This window comes from Garra rufa, chromosome 3 (genome assembly GCF_049309525.1).
Source record: "Garra rufa chromosome 3, GarRuf1.0, whole genome shotgun sequence".
Taxonomy (NCBI): Eukaryota; Metazoa; Chordata; class Actinopteri; order Cypriniformes; family Cyprinidae; genus Garra; species Garra rufa.
Window position 1 is genome coordinate 19,992,868 of NC_133363.1, and position 23,120 is coordinate 20,015,987.

A 23,120-nucleotide genomic window follows, 5' to 3' on the forward strand; every position below is an offset into this window, starting at 1 on the left:
CTTCCAAAATCAAAATTCTAATAATTTACTGACTCCCATGTCATCCAAGAACTTCATGTCTTTCTTTCTTTAGTTGAAAAGAAATTGAGGTTTTTGAGTAAAACATTCAATAATTTTTCTCCATATAGTGAACTTCAATGGGAGCCAACAGGTTAAAGGTCCAAACTGCAGCTTCAAAGGGCTCTACATGATCCCAGGAATAAGGATTGGCAGTTCTGCTATGAAGTCACGTGTGCGTTGTAGGATCTCGGTCGAACAGATCACCAAACAAACTGCAGAAATTACACATTCCAGATAATCTAAAAGATTCTCTTTCCCCAGCCATTTGCAAGTCATAAAATTGATCCATGACATCACATGACAATGAGATCTGTGCCTTATGTCTCAGGGGATCAAACTGTTAAAAACCTAACGCAATCAACAGGAGAGGAGAAACTCATTTATACCGACACTTTCCGAGCCTGCAGGGCAGAGGATCTGTCCAGCGTGACTTTCGTGACCCTTCGGACATCCCGCTCCCCCCTCCTCTGACATTCCGAATGCACCCTTTCTCTCAACAGGGAGCACACAGCAGAGATAATCTTTAAGAGACAATCACCTTATTAGTATTGCTATTAGAGCAACAGTATCATGTTTTCATGTCTTTTATATGCTTGATGTGTTTTAGGTAATCGTTGGAGGTAATCTATGCATTGCATTCCTTTAGAAAGGGAAGTTACCGAATGCATTAGCATGTAGGCAATATACCCTTGTTTGATATGGAATTAATGGTCTTGATGAATGCTACACAGCAAAATGAACGAAAGTTTGGCATTGCGTACAATGCATGCCTTACAACGGTTTATTGAAGTTATTAACAAAACTGGCAGAGATTTTATTATCTTAAGTTATGCACCAAGAAGAACAGCCCAGGGGTGTGGCTCCGCCCCGCAGCAATATTTGATTGGACCCTAGCATCATGGGACGTCATTAGGCGGCCCACTTAAAATCCCATGTTTGTAATAGTTATTTGCCTTTCGTCATCACTTTTGGCCTTTCGCCTTTGCCTTTCATCCGCTGTGGTTTGAGTGCTTTTCACCGGGGCTCGCCCGCTTGACCAGGCACGCGTTTGTGCCATCAAAACTCAAGAGAACAAACTGAAACTTTGTGACTGCCAAACTCTTCAAAGTCTTGCAACTCCGACACAGAAGAGCTCCCAGCGCATCAAGCAGTGTAATTAGGCAAACGAAGACTCCAGCTGCCCCACTCTCATCCTCGAAGGATCCCCAAAGACGTCATCTAAAGACCGACCAGCAACCAACCAGAATCTCTGCTAAGACAAGCCCACAGAGGGAAATCCCTGTTCCTGGCACAAACACAAGTAAACAAGGTCTCCTGTTCTTGCTGAACCTGGTGCTAGATCGTTAAGTCAAATCTCTGCTTTTGTGGTTTTCTAAGGTTGAGATTTAAGAGCTAGTAGCATATACTAGAACATTTGGGGTCTCTTCAATCAAAAATTGTCTCATCCCCGGAACTGTATGAGTGTACGTGTGAATGTGTGTGCGTGTTTGTATCTTAGTAGATTAGTTTTGTGTCTTAGAGTAGTTCAATAAATCATTGTTTCATTGAAAAAAGTGTCTTGACTTTTATGTTTACATAAGTTTTATCTGTGTTCAGATTAGAGCTACCTAGCTTTAAATTTCCTAACATAATATTTTGGTTTATTTATGATTTTGGCCATGAGCATAATATAAACCTCAGAGTTGATAAAGTATACTGGCTTAACCACTTCGCGGGACGAATGGTTAAAAAGCTTAATCTATTCATTCTGAATAAATTTAATCAAGTTCCGAATCTTTCGATTCGATTCCTTATATCAATCAATTATAAATTTGAGCTAATTCCTACAGCGTGATTACGTAAGGTTGAGCTAGTGAAAGATGAGCATTGTGGTTAAAAAGTATATACATTATTTATTTTAGAAAATGACAGACCGTTTTTTTTTTTTAAATAAGAGCCTTTTTTTCTTGTTTCTTGGCTGGAATCATGTAGAGCCCTTTGAAGCTGCATTGAAACTGCAATTTGGACCTTCAACTGGTTGGCCATCATTGAAGTCCACCATATGAAGAAAAATCCTGGAATGTTTTCCTTAAAAACCTTAATTTCTTTTCGACTGGAGAAAGAAAGACATGAACATCTTGGATGATATGGGGGTGAGTGAATTTTAAGGAAATATTTCTGTGAACTAATCCTTTAACAGTATGTCTTTTAGTTCAGAGAATCTTCAGACTCTTCAATCTTCAAAAGACTAGCATACTTACTTTTCTGCTGAACCTGTGGTATTTAATTAAACTGAGGTAAATCATAAATAAAATAAAATAAAAAAAAATTACTTGATACTGATTAGTTGGTTATTAATTTCTCTTTCTCTCTCATCTGAATCTGATGAACCAGAGCTTAGAGATGTTCGGTTGATAGTTTGCCAGATCTCTTTTGCCAGTATGCTATTACTACAGCTTCAAGTGAGGGTGCTTTTGTTATCGTTTGAACCCCTGTAGAACCGGACCTGGTCTTGGCTAACTGCTCCAAACTGCAACACAGCTGACATCAGGGATTCTCATCCTCTATATGAGTGACACTTGTCTGCCCAATTACAATCTTTATTTATATTTATTTTAAATATTAATTTGCACTGTGTTAAATGGAAGTTGTTAAGAAAATAGTTCATTGAAAGACATTACTCAAGTTATTCGAGTTTGTTGTACTCAAGGTAATCAACTGCCACAAACTGTTTAAGTTTTGAGCCACTTAATTTTAAGTATTGTGTAATTAAAGTGTTTGAAATAAGTGCTACTCAGTAATATTAATAATACTAATATTTATTGAGATTATGTAACTTAATTTTTTAGTAACATGTAATCAAAATATTTAATATTTAAGTTTATTAACTCAAAAAAAGTAAGGCAATCAGTTCGGTTTTTTTTTTTTTAGCTCTGTTAACTTATCAGATTCACATACTTTTACTACTCAAAGATATATAAAAATGGATCCTGTTCCTGAATCAATGACGACAAAATTATATTTGTCTCGTTTGTTTGATTGGGTTCTCTGTCTACTTTTAGGACAAAATTCTAAAAGGTTCACAAATTTTCACTCAGCCTCAAAAAGGGTAGAAAGAAATTTATGCACATAGCCAGGTCTGGGCTGGGCTGAAGTCCCAAGGTAAAATGCAAATACAATCTCCATCCACTGAGAGCACATGCAAAAGGTTGGGTTATCTAACTCTTTACATATGAACTAATTAAACAATAATTTGTTAATTACAGTGACAGTGAATAAGGAACATCTATTGTTACTGTCATAAGACATTGCGAAGCATCACTGTGGGAACTCCTCCCCAAAATCCTGAAACCTTATAGGATAAAGCCAATTCAGTAAACTGGCCACTTGTTGCTAATCCTTGCAAATTGCATGCAAATAGTAACAAGCCTGCGGGCAGTATAAATGTGGCAAGAGAGACAACTGCATCAGAATCTGAGACCAAACGCTGATTGAGTCGCTTACAACTTGCAGTCAGTCGAGTGTTTGAAATAAACCCCCTATACCCTGATTCACTATTCCCTACATTAGTCCACTCACACAGTCCACTTGAAGGAGTGAATGAAAACAAGTGAGTGAATTCGGACACTGAGTGCACCGGAAGAACTACCACTTTTGCATAGTTTGCTTGTTGTTTAATGATAATTTGAAGTAGTAAGATTAAAGGATTTATATTGAACTCTGTCAAGGAAATGTATAAACCCTAGTTAAACAATTTAATTATCAATTTACAATGAATTTGTACCTGTATTGTATTACGCCGTGGAAGAGCGCGTTCTAAAATGCAAGAGCTGCAGGCGCCATCTTTTGGCGAGACGTGGGAATTCACTCGGTGCGTGACTCTCACAGTGCATTATGGGTTATCTCTAGCCGTTAAGTGTACACTGGCTGTACACTCGTTTTTGCGCTGCATTGTGGGAATGAATGAGTGCACACGAGAACATCCACTATGGTTTCGGATACCACTAAAGATGGCTGTTCCCTCAAATAGTGCCCTATACCTGAGGGTATAGGGGGCGATTTCGGATACAGCCAGTGTGTGTTTGTGTTTAACGCCATGCCTGCTTCTGTGGCTATTTTCATGCATTGAATGAAGTTAAACCTTCTGTTTGTTTAGCTACAGGGATTTCCAGGAACAACATGCATTACCTTTCTTGTGCAGGGCATATTTGGAGTTTCAGGGCGAGGGCACGCTCTGGCCTTTGGATGCAGTATTTCTACTACTGATCACAGAACCTTACTTCACTGACAAACTGCACATAAAAAATAGTAGCCTTTGCCAAATTGCAATTCCAATTTAATTTCAATTAATTGTGCAGCTCTACTCTGCTTCAATACTGCTTGTCCCTTAGCACAGCCACCACAGGACACAAAAAGCTGGTTAGACTGTCGAAAGACGCCCACGTGGTCGATATAGTTCCTCAAAGCCCTAAACGTGGCAAATGATGCTTTGAGCCTTGGCATCCTTCCAGGTCACCAGCTCAGTAGACAAAGTGGGCAAATAAATGACCTGTGCCTTAAAGGAAGTAGAAGGAGATTTAGGCACATAGCCGGGTCTGAGCTGGAAAATAACACTGCAGTCCCCAGGTCCAAAGAGAATACAATCTTCGTTCACTAAGAGCGCATGCAAATCTTCTATACACTTAACCGAAGCAAAAGCAAGAAGCAGAGCAGTTCTGAGGGGAGAGCTTCCTCATAGCAACTGATTTTAAGGGCTCAAACGGGTAGACAGATAGCTTTCAAAACCAATGTTATGCGCCACGGCAGCACCGAAGGCGGGCATAGGGGATGTAATCTCCTCATTCCCCTGAGAAATTCCAGCGTGTGCTTCCCAATCGATTGCCCATCAACCGGGGAACAAAACAAAGCAATAGTGGCCACATGTTATGTGCACATAACCGTGGGCCTCTGCTCTGAATATGTGGGAAAGTATGGCCCTGTGAGGAAGAGTGGATGCACACCAACTGGGGTGCAAAACCACAACTTTACCACCTGCTCATGCTGACGTAAGAGTCATTCTATATTTAGGGGTACATTTCATATCAGCTGTATTCACCATTCTTACCCAAGACTTCCATCTCCAGAGACATCCCCATCTTTTTTGATGGTTTAGTTCACATTTAAAAGATTTATGACATAAAAAACACACATAACACAGTTGACAAAGTAACACAGTTGACCAGAGTAACAGAGTTGACAGGACACATTAGAAGAAAAAGAGAAAACTTTAAAATAAAAACTTGCCAGTTCTTTTTTATCAGTCATGACCAAGCAGAAACAGATATATGTCAAATCTATAATATTATATAGGTTTAAGTGAGTCATGAGGAATTCTGATTTATAACCCTTGACAAATGTGAATATAATGTGTATTATGGATACTGAGTTCATAGAAAGTGTGGCAAAGATTAGATTAGTTAAGTTTATCCATCGTAATGCAAGTCCTAAAAAATGCAAATTCCTATGTAATTTCTGTGTAATGACAATAGTTTGTACAACACTCATTGTGAGAATAAACTGACACTAAATTGCCAACATTGTCAACAGTGTTAATCCTTGTCAATTGTGTTACAGTTGATGGGTAATACAGTTGACATTTCAGCCATTTTAGGGCCTTGTGCAAACTGCTGACCTTGGACTGGTTAGTACATGACCTTATTTAACTGATGTTTTTATATTCTTTCTTGAAATATTTTTAAATATAACATGTGACGCAAGTTCACCAGAACATGTTGATAACACAGTTGATGGTCAATTAATCTACTCTATGTGCAGACAATAATATAGATAAATAATTGAAGAGAAGAAGTTATGACTTATCACACTGTCTTTAAATTTCCCTCCAAAAAAGATAATTGCATCACCTGATGTTGGACATGTGACTTTGGAACAAACCATTGCTGATTTATAGGGGGTTTTATAGGGAGTAACAAAGTTGACACTGATTTCTCAGACATACACAACATGGATGATTTAGCAGGGGGGCGGGTTTGTTCCTCCGAGCCCTCAAAAAGCGTGGCAGTAAGTCAGCTTCAGTGCACGTAGTCGGACTAAGAGAATGCAGCCTCAGCGTAGTATCTCAGAAGTTGTAGTATCCTATGATCTGCATAGATTAGTGACTAGACTATTGGCTAGTTTACTGAACTGCTGCTATCCTATAAAGTTTCAGGATTTCGTAGAAGGGGAGGAGTTTCTGCAGCAATGCTTCGTAATGTAGAGTGAAAGCTATTTGTAGCTATTTGTATAGAGGCTATTAATGTATTACCTACAGTTTATAGTCTATGAACTTTTTATGAAGTGTTAGTGACTTTTTTTAAATGTAATAAGAACAATGGTTTGTTCTTTGATTTTGTCATTCAAAAGTCTGAGACAACACTGACAATCTTAAAAAAATATACAATAAAATTCAAATAAATTAAAATTAAAAACAATTAAAAACCTGATTGCAGATATTTGGAACCAACTGTATGTGTTTATTAAATACTTAATATTATATCACATTCTGATCCTGTTTTACCATCTGTCCTATTGCATCTTGTTGGTATGGTCCGCACAAGATAAACATCAGCTAGCTACTAACTAAATCGCTACTTTTTTTTTAACTTAAGATATTCTGCCATGATTCCATTACTAAATAATGGAATAAATGTTCCATTCAAAGAGCATTAAAGTGTGTGAAATGTGAATACTATGCAAATCTCATGATTATGGTTCAATAACCCTTCACACTTCTGCAGTAAGTTTTGTCTGTGTGTGAAGACACTGTAGGCAGTGGTGTAGCGCAATTCTGTGTTCTTAAGTGAAGTTCATTCATGGAGCTCTCTTCTAATGAGCTGGTGATTTAATTCAGGTGTGATAAACAAGAGAGACATGCAAGACATGCAAAACATGGGTGGGGAGGGGGTTCGCGACTAGTGAAGACCAGAATTAAGAACCGCTGTAGTACGCAACAGAAGTAAAAGGTAAGAGTTTCCTTTTAACACCTATTTACAAGGATGTTGAGACAAACTTTTACTAAGGAATGGGGAGAAATGGTAAGAAAGGAAGGAGTTAACCTCATTCCCATGGATGATGTCAACAAACTTACTAACTATGACCATAGTAAATGGCTGATAGGACATGGGTCTCTGTCAGTGATTTAATCATAGAAATATTGTAGAATATTGTATCATGTTGACTGTCACAAGGAGGGTCAGAGACGTGCGGATCCATTTGCAGCATTTATTGAGAATGCGTGGTAAACAGACAGGGTCAATCACCGGCAAACAACAACAACGAGGATAATCCAAAGAGTGGTCAAACACAGGCAGAAAGGTCGGGGCTGGCAGCAAGAATCAAACACGGGAGGGAGTCCAGGAATCAAACACACGGGAAAACAAACACGGAAAGAAACGCTCGGAAATACAGACCATACGGAACAATAAGACTTCGCAGAGTGGCTGTGTGTGTGAGAAGCTTAAATGCAGTCAGTGTGATGAGGTGCAGCTGTGAGCGGTAATCAGTAAAGTGAGCGCAGGTGAATGCAGTGATTAGTGCAGTGGCTTGTGGGGAATGAAGTCCATGAAGTGTGGTGCAAGAGTTCATGATGACAGGATAGACCAGATACGTGACAGAGCCCCTACCCAAGGAGCGGCTTCCAGACGCTCTAACCACCTAATACAACCTGGAGGGTGGTGGAGTGGAGGCGGAACAGGGGGAGGGATGGAGGGCCAGGTCCATGTAGGGGTACTGGAACCACGAACTGAAGCGGAGCCGACGGAGGGAGAAGCCATGGCGGAGGAAGGGTTGGCTCCTGCATGGGGCCGACCGATGGAGGTGGAGCCGGTGGAGCCCGAGGCGGAACCGGAGAGTCGATGGTCCTGGGCGACACAGAGGATCCGGAGGGCCAAGGCGGAACCCAAGGCTCTGGCGACCCCGGCGGAGATGGAGGTCCGGAGGTACGCAGCGGAGCCGGAGTGACAGAGGATCGAGGCTGTGCCCACGGGAGGGAGGAGGTCCACAGAGCCGGCAGGACGGAGTGACGAGGCGCAGCCGGAGGAGTAGAGTCCAGAGGCGAAGGTGGGGCGACGACTGACCGGGGCGGAGCCGGAGAGACGATGGAGCCCGGAGGAGCTGGTGGGCCGACGGCCGACAACGGAGATGAGGGAGCACAGAGCCGGGGTGGAGCCGCAGGGTCGGAGGGCCGAGGTGGAGTCCAGGACTCTGAGACTGGAGGTGATGGTGAGGGATCCTTCAGTCTGGACATCGATGGAGACTGGCAATCCCACTGCGAGTCCTCTGCACCGAAGGTGGGATGTGGGTGAGCAGAGGGACTGTCAGGAGACAGAGGTGGCGGGACTGGAGCAGCAGGGAGGGCGGGTGGGAACCCACACAGTCCATACATGGCCTCCGTGACCAGAACCGGGCAGACAGGAATCTCAGGACGACTGGATGGAACCAGCGGAGGCTCTGGAAGACTGGGCGGGACCAGCGGAGGCTCTGGAAGGCCGGGCGGGACCAGCGGAGGCTCTGGAAGGCCGGGCGGGACCAGCGGAGGCTCTGGAAGGCCGGGCGGGACCAGCGGAGACTCTGGAAGGCCGGGCGGGACCAGCGGAGACTCTGGAAGGCCGGGCGGGACCAGCGGAGGCTCAGGAAGGCTGGGCTTAACCAGCGGAGGCTCTGGAAGACTCTCTTGAGGAGAGGGCTCTGGACGGCGCTCTTGAGGAGCGGGCTCTGGAGAACTGGACGACCCCAGCGGAGACTCTGGAGGGCTGGGCGTCTCCAGCGGAGACTCTGGAAGGCCGGGCGGGACCAGTGGAGACTCTGGAAGGGCAGCCATCTTGTGCAATGGCTCTGGAAGGGTGACCATCTTGAGAGCAGACTCTGGAAGGGCAGCCATTTTGCGAATAGACTCTAGAAGGGATGTCATCTTGTGAAAAGACTCTAGAAGGGCGTCCATCTTGTGAACAGGCTCTGGACTAGCAGACATCTAGTGCGGTGGTTCAGGGCTAGCAGACATCTTGTGCTGTGGCTCAGGGCTAGCAGACATCTTGTGCTGTGGCTCTAGTTTGGTGCAATTGTCCTCAGTGATATCCACAGTGAAAGAAGAACTGCTCAAAATGAGTGCATAGTCCATAAAGTCCTTTAAACTACAATTGAACCTCCCCTCAGGGAACCATGATTTAATGGGCTCATTCAGTCCAAAACGGAATAACTCCTTAAGCATTACTTCATCATAAAATAGTACTTCCTTGGACAACTCACAAAACTGGTGAACATATTCATCAATGGGTAGATATCCCTGTCGCAGATTAAGTAGCTGGTTGACTGGGTCCATGTTTGCGCTGGTGGTGGGATAAGGCTGCTGGATCCTGGTGCAGCGAAGTCTTCTGTCACAAGGAGGGTCAGAGACGTGCGGAACCATTTGCAGCATTTATTGAGAATGCGTGGTAAACAGACAGGGTCAATCACCGGCAAACAACAACAACGAGGATAATCCAAAGAGTGGTCAAACACAGGCAGAAAGGTCGGGGCTGGCAGCAAGAATCAAACACGGGAGGGAGTCCAGGAATCAAACACACGGGAAAACAAACACGGAAAGAAACGCTCGGTAATACAGACCATACGGAACAATAAGACTTCGCAGAGTGGCTGTGTGTGTGAGAAGCTTAAATGCAGTCAGTGTGATGAGGTGCAGCTGTGAGCGGTAATCAGTAAAGTGAGAGCAGGTGAATGCAGTGATTAGTGCAGTGGCTTGTGGGGAATGAAGTCCATGAAGTGTGGTGCAAGAGTTCATGATGACAGGATAGACCAGATACGTGACATTGACATGAAAGATAGATTTTAATTAAAAATGTTGCCATATTTAAAGAAAGTTTTTAAAATCTGATGCTAAAAGTGACGTTAATTAAACAAGTATATGTCCAGTTGTCAGCCTCCTCTCCTACACATCTGCATCTCGTAAACAATAAGTAGATAAAAACAGCCTTTTAATAACTCAAGAACAGCTGTTACTTATTCCCCAATTTGTCCATGAAAATAAGGACATTATTAAATTAAAGAGACATTATTGTGAAATATTTCTAAAATGTTGAAAAAGCGGCTTGCCAAAAAGAGCAAATGTTTGTGACTTGGTCTTAGTGACTTAGGAGTCCGCTGGACTACCTCCAACTCTAAAATGCTTTGGGAAATGCAGACATTTCCTAAAATAGGACTGACATGCCCATAACTTTTAAAAGTTTTTTCCTAAACTGGCAAATTAGGAGCTATTTAGCCTTAAGATGTTTTGTAAATACAGCCCCAGATTTATTTAAAGGGTAAAATATTGAGGGTGCCTCCTTGTGAACCCAACAATGCAATTTATTTGTAAACTTCTTGTACAGTTGTAGAGATGCTGAATGATGCATGTGAACTTCTGAACATCTGATTTCCTTACCATCTATCTCTTCATCAGTGGTCAGCTCATCATTGGAGCAGATGCTCAAGACATTCACTAGCATCTCAGTCACTACAGCAACAGGAAAGAGAGAGTTTATTTGCTGAACGTACTGAAGATTTTATGCATCATAAAAATGGTTGTGGGCAAATGGTTCACCTTTCTCCCCAACGAAAGGCAAGGACCAAGTGAAGACATCCATGAAGTTAGGCAGCCAGTAAGGATGAGGAGAACAGTTAAACTGCCGAATGTTCATGACATTATTCTCATATTTCAGAACAGCAGCTGTAAAAGCATAAAAAGAGACAAGAAAGAATGTGGGAAATTAGTATAAAGGACACTGATGAATTCTGTCAAAACCTTCATAAGAACTCAACACTCTCTCAGATCTGTAACACACACTCCAAAGCATCTGTTTAAATTGTCACTTTTTCTCAAAGATCTCAATTTGGAGGCAATCATGTGAAATTTATTCCTTCCACAGCTGCCTGCAATTTCACAAGCTCACTAGTTTTCATTTGTCCACTAACAATAACCAATAGAGGTTACACATGCACTACTGGAATTAATTTACCTAATAATCAACAACCAAACATCAAAATGTCATTTTTACCATATTTCAATTAACCCATGGTTCTAAGTGTTTTAACAATGCTATAGTACATAAATATAGAAATTAAGTAACATAGTTAGCATATATAATAAGTATTGTGCTCTACAGCCTTTTTTATATATAGGAAAAAGAACATAAAGATCACTACACATAGGTTGACAAAATTTGTGTATTTTCATGAAAGTTCCTAAAAGTGCCTCTTTTCCTATGGTGACCCATGTGCGCGTGCCCTAGATCTGTAAAAGACAACACCATGCACAACTCATAGAGGGGGATTTTCCCGTCCCATTTTCTTAGTGGTGTCTGAGAATAGCAGGTCTTCAAACATGGAGTGCAAGTCTAGCTGGTGTCAATCATGCCAATTACCAGACATAAAAGACCAGCAGATACTGTGCACTGAACATAAACACACCTGAAGTGTCATTCACTGCCCATACTTTTCAACGTATAATCAGAAAATGCAATATCGCTGTTAATAACATAATTATAATTATGTCCACACCATAAACACTTTCATAAAACCTTACCTTATTAGTCTTCCCACAGAAACAGCAGAGGCAGTGCATGACAGAGACTTAACTCCCCTCCAAACACAAACTTCTAATTAACAGTCTAATTAAAATGTTTCCCTTAAATAACTGAGAAGTATAGAGCAAAAAAAAAGTGTCAAGAAAATTAAACATGTAGTGCACTATCACTAGATGTCAACCTCTGAGTGTGATGAAGAGCCCCACCAGTCTAGTTTTACAGCAGCGGCTGACTGGCCATCAATTTGCTATCTGATCTCAACTTCATGTGGTGGATAAAAAGGTTTGATCATTACACATCCGTCACACTCATTTGCTTAATTCAGACTTAAATGAATAATTAAATGTCCCTTGTGTTCTCATCTGGACTTTTATGTTGAAAATGTGGTTTCTGTTTTCTGTGTTTGGTTTTGTAGTAACTTTGTAACTCTTTTACTGATTAGTTCTTGATTATTCCTAGCTGTGTTTTGTTAGACCTTGGCTTGTGTGTATTCAATCCCCAGTGTTTTTTTTTTTTTTTTTTTCATTTACATTTAGCAGACACTTTTATCCAAAGTGACTTACAAATAAGGACAATAGAAGCAATCAAACCAACAAAAGATCAATAATCTGTAAGTTAAGTGACAAGTCTTGGTTATCCTAACGCTGTACACATAGCAAGGCTTTAAAAAAATAAAAATAAAACAAGTCAAAAGAATAGAAAAAGAATAGAGAATGTTAGAGGGTCATATTAAAAAAAAAAAAATACAAAAAGTTAATTAATAATACTGTAATCTAAACTAAATTACTATTATCACTCAAAATAATATATGCTAAATGACATCATTATTATGTACCGTAAAGTTATAGTAGTAATTTAGCAAACAAATGTTATAAAACATAATTTAATAATACGTTTAAAGGGAGCTAAGGCACATAACAACCTAACACAGTGCAGAGAGCACACCCTGTTTGTTTTCTTTATTTTGCAAAATCACAGTGTTTTTTATGTGTATACAAATAAGAGTAGACCCTTTTCAGATTACTGATGTACTGCTCTTATCTGTACGATCAGAAATGACGTAGTAATTGAAATTAATTTTGGGGTTATCAGAGAATCTGCCACAAAACGCGCCGGCGCGTTTGTCAACCCCAGGGGGTTAAGAAAATTTAAAGCAAAAACCATGTTTACTATAGTTAAACCATGGTAATCATATATTAACCATGGTTTTGCTACACTAACCATAGTCTAGTGGTTTGAGAAGTTATTGTGGGTGTATGGGATGCTTAGCCTTGATACTGAAGGATTACAAATGTAAGAATCTGTTAAAGATTTGTTGATCCTACATTGTATTTAGCATTTATGGTAAATATGAGGACATCAGATTATTCTCAAATTATTCTCTTTAGGCAAAGTTTGTAGCAAGTGGTTCCTGCCAGTTCCTGTTCTCTTGCAGTTCTTGAACATCTAGCAGGTTTCCCAAGTTAAGTGTGAATTCTAAGCTCAAGGTACAACTGCCTTTTGTTTAGCACCTATGCATTTGAATGACACTTGTATTCTAGACAGATCCAGGCTGGGAAAATCCTTTTACTAGGCTGATTGCCTATACTGCATTTGCATGCTTTGTTTAGATTGTCTCTACCTCTATGTATCCCTCCCCCTGGAAATGTATATAAACTATAAAGTATCTGCCTTAGTCAGACGACTTTTGATGACTGCAGCGACGCACAGCTGGTATCTCAATAAAGAGAAACTTCTGCTTCAAGATATCCAAAACATCTCCTGGGGCCGGATTCACGAAACATTCTTAAGAAGAAATTTCTTCTTAACTGCCATTTTCTTCTTATTTTTTAAAATAAGAAAAAAGTTAAGAATATTTTGTATTCCCAAAAAAATCATCTTAAGAATATTCTTATCTTTTTACTTAAGATTGTTCTTAAGACAAAAATTAAGAAAATTCAAATTCTTGAAAAGAATCTTCTTAAAAACCATCGTAAATAACTTCTTAAAGTTAGGATAGCCCGAGACTTGTCTTAAATCCCAAATAGTAATAATTATTTAATTAATTGATTGGGTTATTTCAAATTAACTGTTATATTTAAGCATTGCAACACTACTAGCTACATATAATACATATTAGGACTATTATTAGAGATGAGCAAGAGTTCGCTGAAGTGACAGCAATGACTGATAATGTAAACAATGATCTGTCATGATTAGCCTGTGTATGACCCTACTTTTTGCCGTCATCAAAACTTAGTAGCAACTCGACAAAATCGAGTCAGATAGGGAGATTTAATAAAAAAATAAATAAAAATACGACATAATCTTTGGCCGTATTTAGCGCATGTGCAGGACGCATTTGCTGTAGCAGCGCACACACATAACGGAAGCGTTCATTCAGACGAGGCAACAAAATACAACACAAAAGTGAATAAACTGATCGCCAAAGCTTAAGACAGACCATTTAAAAGTAACGGTTCAAAAACACGGCGCATTAAAAACATGAAGCCGAGCGCCAGACACGGTCGTGACGAAAATGTGCGTGCTTATGATTATTAGGATAATCTGCAGAAACCGCAAAAAAGACGTTGAAGTGTTTATAAATGCGTCTTTAGCCATGTATTCACTCAGATAGATGTATCATTTTTTTTTCTTAAGAAAGAAATTAAGATGTTCTTAAGAACATATTTGAGAATATCTTAAGATTTTTTCAAGAATTGCACTTAAGAACATTCTTACGAACTTCTTAGAATTTATCTTAAGAAATTTCTTAATTTATTTCTTAAGAAGATATTCGTGAATCCGGCCCCTGGTCTCTAAGAAAAAGTTCACAACAATACAATCAATCATTAGCTAACAAAATTTTAAATGCAAGTCATTTTGTATTAATGTGTCAATATGACATGAGGTCCAATTACTAGCGTGACACTAAAGCAGGTAGTAGTAATGGGTACTTTTTTATTTAAGCACATGTCAGAGCCCTTACTTCTTTAGCTTAACTTGAATAAGAAAGTACGGTAACACTTTATTTTAAGGATCAGGAATTAGACAGTAATTAATGACTAATAACTGCATTTGTAAATGACTAGTTATGGACTTGTATGCCATTGCAAGCTATTTATAAGGCATTTATTGGCTGTTGTCTTATGTTTGTCTTATAGACCCTTTATACTTGTTTCTGTCCTAACAGTGTACTAATTAGCTAAACATAAAACAAACTAATAGCTTGTATTGTGTGAATTACACACTTTATTAGTTCTCAATACACTATGTGAATGTGTAGCTTACAAGTATGAAATAAATATAGAATAGGCATTTCATCAGACATTTAAATTAGCTGAAAACAGTTACACAAAAGCACAGTCTTTCTAGCAGTTGTTCCATACTAACACATGATTTATAAACTAAATATTCCCAATTCTCTGAATACATTAATAGCTAACAAGCACATTTCTCACTAATAAATTCAGTATAACTTCAGATTATGTTCCCTATTCTAAAGTAGAAAAGAGACATGAAAGATTGCAGTGAAGAATTCTGTCTTTATTGTTTGATGGTTCAACAAGAAAACAAACTATATATTAGGGGTGTGCTCAAAATATCGATTCTTAGATACATACCGATATAATAAAAAAGATACAGTATCGTTATTCTAGCCCTTAGTATCGATACTCCGCCCAGCCATTAGGGGGCACAGCGGCACCCGCGAGTTTAAAAAAAACTCATGGAAAATGTCGAAGATTTTAGAAGCGCCGTTGTCCCTAAAGGCAGATGTTTGGACACATTTTGGTTTTAAAGCAAAGGAAGGAAACCAAGGGATCAATAAAACAAATGCAATCTGCAAGCATTGCCAGGCTTCTATACGCTACACCGGTAATACAACTAACCTGCGCGCACACCTGCAAAGACACCATGCAGACAAGCTAGCTTCGCCGCAGCCAAAAAAAACACGGGACCCCACGCAAACTACTTTGGACAACGCAACATCCAAGCTTCCATCTAACTCAGTCCGTGCACAGAAGATTACGGAGTCTGTGGTGCATTATACTTGCAAAGGTTTATGTCCCTACAGTGTTGTCGAGAACACAGGCTTTCGCTTTATGATCAACACGTTAGATCCCCGTCCCAGCCGGCACATGACCGACTTTCAACGTTGAATTTTGGTTGAAATAAGGTCAGTTGTTGTTTCAACAGTGAAACAACTTTAATCAAACTTTGAATGCTAAACGGTAATATGCCTTCAAAAGCAAGTGTTTAAATTATAATATTAATAATAATAATAATTAACAAGGTTAACTTATAAATCAACATATGTCTTCAGCATACAAAGAAATGTTTGCCTTTTAAATGATTATGGACATTATTATTTTTCATGAAACTTATTATAAAATATAAGTGTAACGTTATATGTTAAATATAATCATCACCAACAATAAAACTACCGTAAATACATTTCGCTACCACATGCCGAAACAATTCCTATTGGTTGTTTTACCTTACTGCTTTGATCATGATTAGTTCATCTGGCTGTCATTCAGGAAACTGAGAGGTGAAACTGCGCGCCTTTGTAATTTAAAAAAATTTCGACCGTTACCGCATTTTCTTGTGAGGCTGTGAGCTGCGTAGACTGTATGAGAGCCTCTGCTCACCGAAATTATTCAGTTGGTCACAAATTACTTTATATTTTCCTGTTATATTTTTATTTTGAGCGTATTTGAATTGTGAGATCCCAACGGAGAACAAAAACCGGAACACAGAGGAAATAGACGTGATCTGTGAGTCTCTGAAAACATACGGCACTGGCTAAATCAGGTAAGATAATAAGTATTTATTATTAACGTTACCTTTTAAAAATAGTACAAGAGTTTACAAATTGGTAAAGGACATGTAAACTGCAGAAGTTAAATACTTGAGTGCTGCTTTATTATCACAGACAGCAAAAGTTAGAAGCTAATTGCATTTAGCGCGCTAGCAATATTAGCTCATCTGGTCGTATATATATCTGGTGTTGTGTGTTGCTAGTATTTGTTAATGTCTGTCTTTTAGAGATTCACATTTTTCAATATAAATGCCATGCATTACTGCAGGTGTGTTTACATTTTAATCCTATAATAACAGTCCTAAAGATGACATACTTTATCTTTCTTTTCTGAATATCATATAACGGCAAATGTCTTTATAATTTAAATGAATTAAGATTGTTTAGAGGAATGGTTTAAAACGAAAAAACAGCTTTTTAAGAAAATTTCAGTAAACCATTTATTCTTTCCCCTTGTAGAGTCATTAAGGATCCAGCTTATTGGCAGTTTGGTAAGGAATTGTTCATCTGCTACTTTGCACTGTCAGTTCTGGTAGAGATTCATTGATCTTTTATTATAAGTTTAATGTAATACAAATGTACTCAAAATGATTTTACTTGTTTCACAAAGTACACTGTTTAGTTAGAATTGTGATTAAAACCATGTTGTTTTAAATTTTAATCTGAATATGTCAAAATGTGTTTAATGAAGTGTTGTGCACTTTGTTTCCAACTCCACTGTTATTGGACTGTAAAGTAAAAAATATTGTATAAGATTTGTTTTGTATTGAGTGTTTTCAGTTAAAGATATTCAACAGTATCAACGTTGGTATTTTATGAAATATTATTAATGTTTATGCAGGACAGCACAGAAAGCACACAAGTGGGAGAGAGAGGAGGGGACAGCATTAGAAAGGACCCAGCGATCTTTCATAGATCACCCGAAGCACAACCATGCTATTTGCACAAGGCTGTTGTTTTTATCAGAATTTGAAGAAACATTTTGGCTTAAAATAATAAATACATTTCATTTAAGGTATTTCCTGCGTAAAGAATTTTAAGGCGATTGCTTTTTGATTCCTTCACCACAACATGGTTTCTTGTTGCAAGTTCCATTCTCAAAGTCTTTTACCCATTTGCACTGCACAAATGTACACATCTCTTATAATGAAACAAATTTGTAAACCTGTTTTGACAGAACTATAGTTAACCACCAAATAAGAGATCAAGTGGTTTTAGTCAAAAAAGGTTTGTCTTGCAAGTGCAGCGCAAAATATGCATGTTATTGTACAAAAACTTTGAGTCTTTAACCTTCTGGGGTCTAGGGATTTGGAGAAGTTTAAACCCTGACATCTGTGTGTTTTTTTTTCAGTATCTGAAAAAAATACACTACGAGTCAAAAGTTTTGGTCCCACTTTATATTAAGTGTCCCTAATACCTGTGAACTTACATGGTAACTAGATGTGTACGTAGCATGTAACTACAGTGTATGTACACATTGGTACATTGTATCTACAGCTCTAATACTGGTGTAATTACACACATGTAACAACTCACTGAATAGCATTTGTAAGTACAAATGTGTAACAGGACATTGGTAACAACACTTTTTTCACTTCTGGAAGTACACATGTGTAACAAGAATTATGTAACTACATTTTGTAACAACAATATGTACTCACATAAGTTTTTACACTTCCACACAGTCTTCAATACTGCAGTTACCAGTTTGGAATGCCCGGAAACATTATTGAAATCGTGATGATTCCTATGTAGGCTACATATAATTTTTGTATTCATGTATTTGTGAACACTGAATTAGAATTAAAGTATCAATTTGTAATATCAGTGTACTTACATGGTAACTCCTCAGGAACTGTCTACTTAATATAAAGTGTAAAATGGTCACAACTTACAGAGTAATATATCAAATGTAAACCTCTGTGCAACACTTTAATTTCAGTGTACTTACATGGTAACTCCTCAGGAACTGTCTACTTAATATAAAGTGTAAAATGGTCACAACTTACTGAGTAATATATAAAATGTAAACCTCTGTGCAACACTTTAATATCAGTGTACTTACATGATAACTCCTCAGGAACTGTCTACTTAATATAAAGTGTAAAATGGTCACAACTTACAGAGTAATATATCAAATGTAAACCTCTGTGCAACACTTTAATTTCAGTGTACTTACATGGTAACTCCACAGGAACTGTCTACTTAATATAAAGTGTAAAATGGTAATACGTATTTTTAGATGCACAAAACGTACATTTTTGTAAGTTTTTATTGATGCGAAAATTTACAATTTAGACGTATTTCAACATTTAAAACGTACAAATAGCTACGTATGTTTTGCTAAAAACGTAAAATATTTACGTATCCTTCATTTTATTAAATATTCGTATCAATGCCTTTTTATCATTTTATTAATACTCGATTTATATTTTTAGCCCCCTTAACCTACCCCCAAACCTAAAGCTACCCATTTTATAGCAAATATAAAAGGATATAAATATTAACTGACAAAAATATATGCAAGGAAACCATTTTTACTAACAATATAGCATAAAAATATTTTTATAGTCACTAATCACACTCCTACCTCTAAACCTAACGTTAACCATATCTCTCTCAGTACAGTAATAAAAAAAAAAAAAAAACATGACAGACAGAAAATTGCAATTACAATCATTTATTTAATGCAAAAATATCAACAGCCATACCAAAAAGTAATCCAAATGGCGATGATTTTGCAGCTGCAGTCCTCTCTGGCAGAATACAGTAGGTTTGTTTGAGGTGCAGAGCAGAATTAAAGTTATTCGCTGAAATATTATCCAGATTATTTTCCTGATCCTCTCCGTAAATGCGGCCAAAGAGTATGCGCCCGCGCAACATTCAAACACATATCACCAGAAACACGGCATGTCGTAAACTGTGACGAATGCTGGCGAGAGCCAATGAGAGCTCGATTTTCCTGCCGTAAACCGTTTCCTGACGCGGTTGTATTTGAATTCGTAAAATAAATATAAGATTTGAATTTGGGCATGTTCCTCGCAATGGTATGGATTCTGAAAATCTTATAGCGCACAAATAAAATTGTTTCATTTTATAATTATGATGCGTGTTCGGTGTATTTTATGGTTTTATTGTTAGTCGCAGGGATGTCAGAAAACGCCTGCTGCGTCCCACCGCTACAAACGAAGTTAATATTACATAAATGGTTAAACGATTTTAGAAATGTTATTTATTTTAAAGGTTTAAAGTGTAGTCTTGTTAAACATTATGCTTACATATGCTTGGAAACGAGTTGGCAACAGAAATCACACAGAACAGGATGGAAAGTTATAATTTCATATTAAGTAAACTATTTAATAATGCATTTGAAAACACAGTTTATATATTACTCTGTAGGTTGTGACCATTTTACACTTTATATTAAGTAGACAGTTCCTGAGGAGTTACCATGTAAGTACACTGGTATTGCAAATTGATACTTTAATTCTAATTCAGTGTTCACAAATACATGAATACAAAAATTATATGTAGCCTACATAGGAATCATCACGATTTCAATAATGTTTCTGGGCATTCCAAACTGGTAACTGCAGTATTGAAGACTGTGTGGAAGTGTAAAAACTTCTGTGAGTACATATTTTTGTTACAAAATGTAGTTACATAATTCTTGTTACACATGTGTACTTCCAGAAGTGAAAAAAGTGTTGTTACCAATGTCCTGTTACACATTTGTACTTATAAATGCTATTCAGTGAGTTGTTACATGTGTGTAATTACACCAGTATTAGAGCTGTAGATACAATGTACCAATGTGTACTTACACTGTAGTTACATGCTACGTACACATCTAGTTACCATGTAATGCCTCGTTTCCACTGAGTGGTACGGTACAGTACGGTACAGTACGGTACGGGTCGGGTCGGAAAACCATGAATTGGCTAGCGTTTCCACTGCCGACAGTACCCTTACTTGATAGGCGTGGTGTATGCCGGAAAGTAGTTATAACGTCACTTGATAGACGTGGTGTATGACGGAAAGTAGCTTGACGTCATTCTCGCGCAAAGAAGAAAGCTAAGACCGCAAACATCAATGGAGGACATTCGCGAGTTATGTTTCGCGGTGGCATTGTTTTGCAAGGTGTTGTGTGTGTTTTAAAAATGGCGCCTCTTGTGTTGCGTTGTCGTTCTGTAGCACGCGCAAGTGACGATTCTCTGTCAACCAATCAACGCTCTGCAGTGAGTCTAGCTCCACCCTTTAGTACCGTTCCACTGTGCTAGGTACCACAACGGAAGGGTACCCAAAAAGTGGTACGGTACAGTTCGGCATTTTGGTACCATTCACAACTTTTGATAGTGGAAAAGCAAATAAATGCGTACCGTTCCGTTCCGTACCGTACCGTACCGCTCAGTGGAAACGAGGCATAAGTTCACAGGTATAAGGGACACTTAATATAAAGTGGGACCAAAGTTTTTGAACAGTAAGGTTTTTTATCAACATTTATTATCAATATTTAAGCAGTAGATTTTTTTTTCAGGATTCTTTGATGAATAGTAAGATCCAAAGATTAGCATTTACTTGAAATAAAAAAGCATTTGTAAAATTATATACCATACTTCAAAACTTTTATTTAGCAAGGATGCTTTACATTGATCAAAAGTGATAATAAAGACATTTATAATATTACAATAGATCTCTATATCAGATAAATTGTTTCATTTTCAGTTCATCAAAGCAAACTGAAAGAATTCTACTGAGCTGTTTCCAACAATTTTTTTGAGCAGCAAATCAGAATATTAGAATGATTTCTGAAGGTGACTGGATCATGAGTAATGATGATAAGAAAACATCACAGGATTAAATTACATTTTCAAATATCTTCAAATGAAAAACATTTTAAATAGTACAAATATATTTTATTAAAATTTTCTGTACTTGGATTGGTGAGCAGAAGAGACTTAAAAAAAATATAAAATTTTACTGTGAGAAACTTCTGACTGGTAATGTATAATGTCTAAAGTCTGATTACTTTGTATTCATCACAAACTGGGCTACAGTAACATGTGAGCAGAATTAATGTATTTGTATTGTTTTTGGAAAATGTTTTCGACAGGTTTTTATTTTTTTATTTACAGTGTATGTTTCCAAAATAAAACTTGTTTTACAATATTGATCATGTGTTAGTTTATTGAAGTTGATACCATTGCTGCTAGTCATTTGATTTTTAACTAACATGTACGTACAGTGTTGATCTAAATGTAAACTGGTTCTAATTGGATGTACAGTTGTGTATTCACCGTAGCTGAAAGGTAGGTAAGACGGTGAAACTAAGTCGCGATTTCAACGGTGAATCAACGTCATAATATCAACGTTGAAATTTTTTGCAAATCCGAAAGGTTATTCACCGTTGATTCAACGTCGACAGATGACCATAAACCGAATGGTAAGAGGGTGAAACAAAGTCGCGATTTCAACGGTGAATCAACGTTGTTACTTCCACGTTGAAAAGACGTCACAATATCAACGTTGAAAATTTTTGCAAATCCGAAAGGTTTTTCACTGTTGATCCAAGCATGGTACCTGACGTTGTTTCAACGGTGAATCAACGTTGAAATGCCGGCTGGGGTTATGTGATCCCTTCCCGCAGCTACATGACCGACAAAGCAGTACCGAGGATATATGACAAAGTCAAAGACAATGTTAAGTCAGCCCTGAGTTCTGCCCCACGAGTGGCACTGACTTGTGACGGGTGGACATCGCGAGCCACGGAAGCTTTTGTTACAATCACTTGCCATTACATTGACGAGGAGTAGGAACTGATGTCGCACGTTTTACAAACGCGAGCCATGCACGAGAGCCATACGGGGTCAAACATTGCAGAGCTACTGAAAGTGGCGCTGGAGGAGTGGGACCTCGTATCCAAAGACCCAGCTATTGTGACTGACAACGCTGCAAATATGAGCGTCGCAGCGGAGCTTGCCGGTATATTGCATTTCAGGTGCTTCGCTCACACTTTAAACCTGGCCTCGCAGTGTGCACTGAAGCTTCCTGCTGTCGCTCGTTTATTGGGACGTGTTAGACGGATATCCACCTTTTTTAAGCGCAGTACCACAGCCAGCCACGTACTTCGACAGAAGCAGAAGTTGCTCGAGTTGCCTGAACATAAACTGATCACTGATGTTGTGACGCGCTGGAATAGCGCGCATGATATGCTCGAGCGCTTTCTTGAGCAGCAACCCGCTGTCTCCGCTGCTCTTCTGTCCAACAAGCTTAGGAAAACCGAGAAAGAAGTTTGCACCCTATGTGAGTCGGAAATTACATCTGCGGAGGAGATAGTGGATGCAATGAAGCCCATGAAGATTGCTACTCTTGTAATGTCAAAAGAAAGCTCTCCAACACTGTCAGTTGTGGCCCCACTTCATGCTCAGCTCATCCAGGATTTCCAAGAGAGCAGAGTGGATAGTGAGATAGTGAAAGAAATCAAAGCGGCTATTTGCCAAGATTTGAGCAAGAGGTACATGGATCAGCAGAAAGAGACCATGCATGTATGTTCAGCACTCGATCCAAGATTCAAAGCTTTGCCCTTCCTTCCTGATGATGAACGAGAGGAAATATACTTGAGAATCACTGCAGAAGCTCGAAGAATTCAAGAACTATTTCAGGTAACCCCTTTCACTGTGTCATTA

At 38.6% G+C, this 23,120-nt stretch overlaps 1 protein-coding gene across 1 annotated transcript in view; it reads right to left on the reverse strand.

Moving 5' to 3' along the window:
* The window catches only part of LOC141331517 (protein phosphatase 3 catalytic subunit alpha-like), a 301,103-nt gene that overhangs the window by 39,719 nt on the left and 238,264 nt on the right, over positions 1–23,120 (reverse strand). The window contains exons 6-8 of the mRNA XM_073836576.1: positions 22,544–22,703; positions 10,652–10,777; positions 10,493–10,564 (exon numbers count right to left, since the gene is read on the reverse strand). Coding sequence (XP_073692677.1) covers positions 10,493–10,564; positions 10,652–10,777; positions 22,544–22,703 — 358 coding nt within the window. The remainder of the gene's footprint in view (positions 1–10,492; positions 10,565–10,651; positions 10,778–22,543; positions 22,704–23,120) is intronic.